Below are 9,372 nucleotides of genomic sequence, written 5' to 3'. Positions count from 1 at the left end.
TGATAAATGTATTCATGTTCGAAGCATTTTTTTGAGAATATATTCTTTTTTAATATTTGGGCGTGAAACCACTAGTAAAGGTTTATTAGACTTGTTTAATTTGGTGACTAGATTTCCGTCTAGATCGCCCCCACTTTCGTAGATGTGTCTCATTATTTCATTGCACGAATTTTCTTATGTTAAAAATATGATTAATCATTGAAAACTGACTGACTGAACTTTATATATTTGGAGTCAGTGTTATTAATATTAGGTTCTTTTAACATATTTGTTTATACCAGATTTCTCTTTTTATACTTTCAGTTTTGTTGAAAATACTTGCTTCTTCATGTGCATGGATAGTCTTATAGATTTAATCTGTATTTCTGGAAAAATACATTTGTAGATTTTTGGCACGAAATAAATAAAATAAGACATCAGTGTAGTGAAATCTTTCACTACACGTTTATTATCCTCTAAAATTTATTGTATTGTATGTATATGTATTTCTATGTAAAATATATATGTATTTCTTTCACTGCACTTTTATTTTTTATTTTATTATGGACAGGCAGGGAAACTTAAAATTCTTTTGGATGACCTCCAATACCAGATTTCTGTTATTAATATTTTCGGTTTTGTTGAATACACTAGCTCCTTCATGTACATGGATAGTCTGATAGATTTCATCTATATTTCTGTTAAAATACATACACGTACTCTATTTGGTTTTTGAGAAATTCTACCAATACAGTGTTTCTCAGAATTTTCAGAGTTGTAGAAAATGCCGAAACTAAAGGTACATATACTATGCTATATTTTCATAGTAGGTTAAACTGTGAATTTTTGTAATTTCCATAAATCCCTATGGTATGTTTAGATAATGGTGAAAGTGCGTGTGAAATGAAAAAAATATATATGTTTATTATATAAAATTAGGTTAACAAACAATTAACAGAAAATTCATAATTATTCCATAATACTTTTTGTTTAGAAAAATCCACCATATGGTCCATATCCTCCGTAGCCGTAGCCATATCCGCCGTAGCCAATATATGGATAATATATGGGCGGATAGCTAAATCCATATCCTCCATAAAATCTGCCTTTTTCATCTCTGTTTGGCTTGTTTCCTAAATAAAAAAACAGTGTTCAAGTTCAAGTTCAAGTTCTATTTATTTTCATAAAATAACAATAACAAAAACAATATCCCAAAGGGCTCAATGGCCCGTTATTTGGGAAACATGTGATTTGTGAAATGTGATGCATTTCACATTTCTATTGATGCTTTGTAGGAAATTGAAATGTCAAATACAGTGTTTTTTAATGCTTCTAGCATTTTCTGAAAGTCTTAAGATATTTCCCACTTTCGTCATTTTCAAAGATAATAATATTTGAAATGATAATTTAATAATATTTGAAATATATATATACATATATACATATATATATATATACATATACATATATATATATATATATATATATATATATGTATATACATATATATATATATATATATATATATATATATGTGTGTATATATATATATATATGTATATATATACATATATATATATATATATATATATATATATATATATATATATATATATATATATATATATATATATATATATATATATATACATATATATATATTTTAATTCTTCGGGAATTTTCCAGGAGTTTCATTCAAATACTAGCTCCTTCTTCAAGCTTTTGAAAATTGACCAAATAATTTATTGATTGGATGAACAATTTTTTTTTGTCTTATAGCTCCGGTATGCTTTATAAAAACCACAAAAAGCATCAGAATTTATGTTCAAATTTTAATTTGTTATAAAATTGTAATTACTCTGCAACTAGAGAGTATAAATAAATAAAACATCTGAGAAAGGCCGATTTTTGCAGAATGATATGAAATAATATATATTTCACCGTGAACACCTGGACATCTGGGGAGAGGGGTTGATCAAGACACACTCTGTACACCAAAGTGTCAGGGTTTAACGTAGCTGTTACTTGGTTCAACTCATTTTCCAAGTATAGTAGAATACACAAGAGTATTTTCATTTGAAAGTCTTTAAAACAATTAAAAAAAAATTTAAACTCTTAAGTTTCTGAGACATGGAGCTTTTCAGAAAGTAGTTAAAATTAGGGAAATAAACTGCAGAGTCAATTTTTATCAAATGCCCCAGCTTATCTTATAGCCCCTGATCTATGGTCAAAAAATAGATTGAGATAATTTATTATTTTAACACTAATCTTGCACAATGAAAAGAACAGTGTTTGAAGTTTTTAGTGGAAAATGTGTAACAAATATAGCGACAAATTATTAACGAAATACTCTGGCTAAATTTTAGTTTATGATAAAACTTCCTAAAAAAAAAATTAAAATAGTAGGTAATACAGATGTTCCTTGCCTTTCAAATTTTTGTTAGTACTCTAACGATAAAATGCATCTGATTGTGTTTCTTATCGTCTGCAACTGAAATTATCGTTAAATGAGAACATCTACTTTGAGGCAATTAAAAAGTAGATGGCAATACTGTTTAGAATAATTCCAAGATTTGGGAAAAATCTTGGATATCCCAGGATTGTAAGCCCGTAAAACTACCCTTGCTCCCTTCCAAATACCACTGATGACCTACCTTCCTCATAGCCTTGTCTTCTGGTTATCAAACCATTGAATTGATCTCTTCTAAAGCCTTCGCTTTCTCTTGGACGGGCAGCAGCAAAATTGAGTAAGCATATAAACGTGACAAAAATAGCCTGAAAAAGTATTTGTTTTTTACACGTAAAAAAAAAATAGTTGGACGATTGTATTCCATTTGAACTACGTAATATATTAGACCTGTGGCTCCTGGCCAATCTTAGGTTATGCTCCACTTAGGCATTTCTAAAATCCTGATGCCACCTCGAGGTATTTAAATTTTGTTATTCAAAATTTTTTGCGTGTTCACGTAGGGAAAGCACAAAATACCACTAATTTGGTATCTTTTTTGGATCTTCGTGCTCTAGGCAGGTTTTATGCTAATGAAAAATATTGTCTAAATATATAACGTCATTACATTGCTGTCTTGTGGTTAAAATGTGACTAAGTCCCCGTATAACTGAGCTCCCATACAACTGAACGCTGATTTAACTGAACCTCTTGCCACTGAACCCTCTGCAACAAAAAATATCGTGTAGTTCAACCCCCATTTAACTGAACCCTAATACAAATCAACCCTTTTTAACTAAACACTATTAAAATTCAGTTCCCATTTAACTGAGCCCCCCATTCAACTGAACCCCAATTTAAATAAACTCCCAATCACCTCGATATCCATGCAAATCAGCAAACATTGAGCTCAACCCCTATTCAACTCAACCTGCTTTGAAATCAACCATCAAGCAGCTCCCCTCCCTCTCGATTTATTTCAGCCCACATTCAACTCAACTATCGTGTAGTTCAACTCTTATTTAACTTAATCCTCATTTAACCCAAACATGTCTTACTCAACCTCCATTCATGCCAACGTCATTCAGCTCAACCCGTCTCAAATCAACAGTACAACTAGAAAATGCAATTCAGCCTGCTTTGTCGGAGCTGACAAAAGTTGATTTGAATGGAATGATCTTTATTTATTGGTTAGTTCTTTTGTGTAAGTATTGTTTTTAATACCGCTTCGACTTAAAAGTAATCCCCTCCCCTTTAAAAAACAAAATTGTATTCTTCTCTCTTATGCATTTGAGAAATCCCGATAAAATTTTCATTCCCAAGGCCTAAACAAGTTTTAAGGTCATAACTGCATTAATAGCTGCACACTACTACAGAAAAAAACACAACCCATAGTAAATAAAGTCTTAAAAATAGTTCTGGGAATTTTAAAACAGAGCAAGAAATAAGGCTCTTTTCTTTTGTTATACTTCTCTACTAGAATTGGCACTAGAGTATCATAGAGAACTGCTTAGTGCCCTTTGTAAGCTAATATTCACATTAGGTAATTTTTATAACTCTGTCAAGCATAAAATACCTTATGGCACCAAAATACTACTTTAATATGATTCCTAGAATGTAAAAACTTGAAACCATAAAAGGACTTGCACTAAATCTTTATGACCTAGAACTCTCAAACTGGGGTTAGAATCCCCAACTTGAATGCTCTTTTTCCCAGTCACCTTAGCAAGTGAAAAAAAGACTTTAGAAAACACAAAATCATTCAAACACATAACTGATTCAATAATGACAGAGGCCATTCATTTTGGTTTTTTCACTAAAATTAATTACGAAGATATTCTTGGAAATTACAAAAAAATGCTTGATACTCTAACATGTCTTCTATTTCTTTTTTTCCCTGCGCTAGCCGATCAATGAAACATCTTAGAGGTGTTGGAATGGTAAACACCTAGGGTTCTCAGAATTTGTGTTTTATTTCTGCTACCCCATAAAGGGGTGTATTAACTTGCAACTACTTTTGATATTACATAGCATACTTCACTTGAAAGTTCAAAATGAAGACGATTGATTCACTATTTAAAATCTGCTTACAGTTCAGTTCAGTTCAGTTCATTAACATCAAAATAAATGGAAAACAATAACTTTCTACCCCTACAAGGCTCCATGGCCCGTTACATAGGGGTTAAACCAAAAATAAATACCAAATAAAGAGTCTCTTCTTAAAAAAAAACAAGAAATCCAATTAAATAATTAAATAATCCGATTAAATAAAATTAAATAAAATATACAAGTATAATAATCACAACCGTCACAATATTCTTTCAGGAACCTGCTTTTTTCAGTAGAAATTTTTGAGCCCGTACAGCTTCAGTTTCTTCCCGATACCTCTAAATTTATTTTTCTAATCTTTTGCAGTTTTGGCGTTTTCCTAGACTAGAAACTACATACAAAAAGAAAATTTAATCTGAGCAAAAAAAAAATATTTCTTGTCTTAGAGCTAGGGCCCCAATTCAGCGACCATCCCTCCTCCCCATTCACAGGTTTTAAACAAATTAATTATAATATTTGATCAAGTACGGGAAGAAATAATCTAAATCTAGTTATTTACAGGGAGAATAGACAAATTCCAGCTTAACTGGAGTAATTATTAACTTTAATTGGAGTAACTAACTTTAATTGGAGTAATTAATTGGAGTAATTATCAAATTAAGAACGAAAAGATGCGCGCTAACAGCTTTCTGAAAGATAAGCATTTTCCTTGACTTCCCGTGACGAAAATCAGCCGTAATCGCGGCTATGCTGGCTCTTAGGTTTGGTTGAAATTAGTTTAGCGTTCCCAAATTGGCAATATGCGAACGGGAAACAGCGAACGAAGGTTCAAACAAATTTTAGCTTCTAACCAAGCAGTAGTTCAAATTTATTCTTTGGCCATGAGTTGAGCTCAGGGAAGCAGGTTCAGATTTATATGGGGGTTGAGTTACATAACAGTTGAACTAAAGAAAAGGTGAGTTAAGCAGTTGTTGATCTAAATAGGGCTCAGTTGAAGGAGCCCTTAGTTGAGGATTCTGTTAAATCGTGTCGACTTACACGTAGGTTGAGTTGCAGGGGGGTCCAGTTAAATGGTGGTTGAGCTGCACAAGGGTTCAGTTAAATGAGGTTGAGTTGCGCTTGGATATAGTTAAACAGGGCTCCATTGCATGAGGGCTCAGTTAATTGAGGTTGAACTGCACGAGAGTACAGTTTCATGTGGGTTATGTAAAATAGGGTTCAGTTGTACGATGGTTCAATTACACAGGGGTTAAGTCAAATGGAGGTTCAGTTACACCTGGGGTCAGATGCATGAGGGTTCAGTGGCTTAGGCTACATTCAGTTATACGAGAGTTCAGTTTCAAACAAACTCTATGGTGTAGGTTTTTTGCTATTTAAATGCATTTCAATGTGATGTCATTCACAAGAATTTTTTTTCTCCAAAAATAAGGCTCTAAAGTATAGTCAGCCTAACATTTGCTTATCTTGCCGATGAATGACCAAAATCTTGCCATGCCCCACCGGTGGGGTCTTTGCCACACTCCGGAAATCACTGTATTAGACTTTGACACTGTAATTGTCCTACAATGAAAGATAGTATAATATGGTATGGGAAGACTATGAGTAGAAATATTGAGCAGATATAATTAATGGATGCTATAGGATATAAACACTGCAATCATAATAGTAGGATATCTGTTTTTCTGGATTAGCTAGGGCCCGTCATCAAACCCAGGTCAATTAATTCCAATCTTCTGTGGCTACCATGGGATTAACATTCCAGACTTTCAATCCATTGTCAGTGGAGACAGGGCTTTGAGTCCTGTTGACACTGGCTACTTGGCTTAGAACAGAGATCATCGGTGCAACTTTGTATGCTCAGAGTTGACCCAGTCTTTAAATGGGTACCTGTAGTAAGTTGACAAAAGTAAAGAAGGAAAGGTGCGCAAAAGCAAAGGATGGATGGCCCCCAAATTCTCATTGCAATTCGTGGAAGAAGAGCCATGAAACGGAGATCAAAACCGCCAGTAGAGACTATGAAGTCCAACGCCAAATCCTTTACCTTTATACCATGGGACAAAGCTCAATCGTGGGGAAAAGGAAGAGAATAAAATCTCAAGTGGTAATTACTTTCTTATTTACGTGCCCGTAATTGTCCTGACATAAATTTAGACATGAAAATTGTTTTGTTTGAAAGCACAATTTCGTACTAACACATTTGAATGGCTTTCCTTAACTAAAATTGTACTCTTTCATTTTTAAGCTTTGCTTCCCCTCCCAGACGACATTTCCTTTCTGGCAATGTTCCTGGTTGTGTTCGATCACAGGTAGTAGGCTATAGGTCAGAACACGTAAAATTGTGAATTCTCTATGTAAAATACCATGACGGCTCGTAAATAATAACCATGGCGGTATGGATACTTAATTATGGAGTCGATCTGGTTGTAATGCATCTTATAAGACTCTAATGAGGTTCCAAATTCAATTATATTTTTTGAAGATTTTATTTTTTTACATTCTGTTTTGCCAAGTCTAAGTTAATCAGCTATCACTTCAAAAGACATAATTCGTGCTCTTGATTTTGAAAATCATTTTCAGGATTTAAGAATCCCCATGTTTGCCACCAAAGGCATAAACTCTACAGAGTTTAATTTAAAGTTCAGTTTTGCCACCAAAAACTACAAGCCAACAAACTCAGCTTAATTTTTAAAAAGTGTCAAAATTTCATCATCAAACAAAAATAGAAGGTATAAAATTATATGGGATTCACTATGATAAAAATCAGAAGCTTCAGTGCCATGATGTAGCAGGAAAAAAAACCCTGCAAATCAGTGTTTCCCACCACTCTGTGTCTATAAACAATAATGTCACCTCGAAGAGGTCCAAATAAAATACTTACCAAATTATGCTTACCAAATGCCAAATATACTTACCAAATACTTACCAAATACCAAATTAAAATAATGAGACTTCTAGTCGAATCAAAATAATCGAAACAAACTACAAACAGGCCTAAAGAGCTATTTAGTTTAAAATGTATAGTAGGAGGCTGGTGGAAAAGAGTTTTAAACCAATCTATAAGCCTCCTTCATTTCCATACTTTTTAATAAAACTGTAATGTTAGTACTGTATACTGATAGCTCTCCTTCAATTGAAGGATTATTTGAAGGAGTTTACCATTAAGAATCAAATTCATTTGATCAGCTAAACAAAAAGGAGAGAGATACTACGATCGTGAGTATTTCCAGATTATTTCTGAAAATTTTAGATGAGGGGGGGAGTGTTATTTTCTTAGAAAAGCTCTAAGTGTGTTATTATTAAGAAATAAAAACATTTCATATATATATGGGATAAACATCTTACGATATCTCCTTGTCTGTCGACAAGCGAGTGAGGTATTGCCCCTAATCTCCTCTTCCAATGTCCCACTGAACATTTTAATCGAAGCATTTTTCAGGAGAATTTAAATTTTGATATAAAGAGTGGGTTTTCAGGACTTATGGTAACTTCGGGTTTAATGTTAAAAGCAAATAGGCATTAAAAATACAAAAAACATATATTTTGAAATGAATGTGATTATCCACATTAAAACTTGACACAAAGAGATATTGTATACGTTTGGAATATTTTTGCTTTTCAACCCTAAATTTCTTATGCTAAAATTTTCTATTACTCATCCACTTTCAATTACTTCTGTAATAAATACTCGCTCTCCAAAAACTTGTTCAAAACTCGTAATGCCATACTTTACTTTCGTTTGAAATATATATATATATATATATATATATATGTATATATATATATATATATATATATATATATATATATATATATATATATATATATATATATATATATATATATATATATATATATATATATATATATATATATATATATATATATATATATATATATATATATATATATATATATATATATATATATATATATATATATATATATATATATATATATATATATATATATATATATATATATATATAGATAGATAGATATATATATATATATATATATATATATATATATATATATATATATATATATATATATATATATATATATATATATATATATATATATTTATATATATATACATATATATATTTATATATACTGAATAAAGAAGAAGAACCACTTACCATTGAAATAAAAATCTTCATTCTATAATTTAAAGTTTTCTTTTTTCACCAGTTAACAGTTTTAATCTGAATTTCTTCTGATATGTTTCATTCTTTATATTTGCTGGTGGCAGCCATCACATGATCGTTAACCAAGGACTTGTCGGCTAGCTGCTGCGTAATTTAGTATCAAAATATATTGCAAACCACGTCTGGTTGTAACCTTAAGTTGAAAACTTAATTGAAAAAAAAAAACAGCAAAACAACAGTCTAGTGAGACAAACGTTTTATTTAAAGTTGCCTCAGGAACATCGATTGCAAAAGCAATAGTAATAGTTGATAGTGAAAACAAATTAATAGGATTTGTTACATAATTCTGTTCTGTATCCGCACTGTTAAATTGACCAAAATCGTCCAAAATGCTCAAATGGAGGTTCCAGTGACCAATTTTTTAATTTTCAATAAAATCAGGTTCTAGACTGTTTATCAATTTTTTTGTTTGAAGTGGAGAGGCTAAAACAACTTAGAGAGCTTTTTAAAGGCTTATATAAAGTTAATGCTCGCATTCCTATGATTTGTAATAAACTCATACTTATAATTCCCTTCACTCATACCTTCCCTTCAAAAAGTACTAATGGGAATACAAAATGGCGAGATACCTGTCCTTGAGGAGAAAGACTGATTAGCATAACAAGCGCATAATTATAATCCGTGTTTTGTAATATTCTAAACTTCCAAATTACGATTTCTAAACTCGGATACCTCTCCAAAATTTTA

The 9,372-nt window shown here is 31.4% G+C and overlaps 1 protein-coding gene across 1 annotated transcript; it reads right to left on the bottom strand.

The window, feature by feature from the left end:
• Positions 1-878: 878 nt before the first annotated feature.
• On the bottom strand, positions 879-8,768 carry LOC136031626 (uncharacterized). Its single transcript, XM_065711265.1, has 3 exons — positions 8,617-8,768; positions 2,634-2,754; positions 879-1,112 (listed from the first exon to the last, which is right to left on the bottom strand). The coding sequence occupies exons 1-3, from the start codon at positions 8,635-8,637 to the stop codon at positions 970-972; spliced, it is 285 nt and encodes a 94-aa protein (XP_065567337.1). The 5' UTR covers positions 8,638-8,768; the 3' UTR covers positions 879-969.
• Between the last annotated feature and the right edge of the window lie 604 nt (positions 8,769-9,372).

Source organism: Artemia franciscana, chromosome 10, assembly GCF_032884065.1.
Source record: "Artemia franciscana chromosome 10, ASM3288406v1, whole genome shotgun sequence".
In the NCBI taxonomy this organism is placed as follows: Eukaryota; Metazoa; Arthropoda; class Branchiopoda; order Anostraca; family Artemiidae; genus Artemia; species Artemia franciscana.
Note: the sequence above shows the minus strand (reverse complement) of the source record. Positions and strands in the feature narration are given on the sequence as shown.

Coding starts and splice junctions, on each gene's coding strand:
- LOC136031626 (XM_065711265.1), bottom strand. CDS start 8,637: ATGAAGATTTTTATTTCAATG. Junction 2,755..8,616: donor TGAAGATTTTTATTTCAATG/GTAAGTGGTTCT, acceptor ATACTTTTTCAG/GCTATTTTTGTCACGTTTAT. Junction 1,113..2,633: donor AAGACAAGGCTATGAGGAAG/GTAGGTCATCAG, acceptor TTTTTTATTTAG/GAAACAAGCCAAACAGAGAT.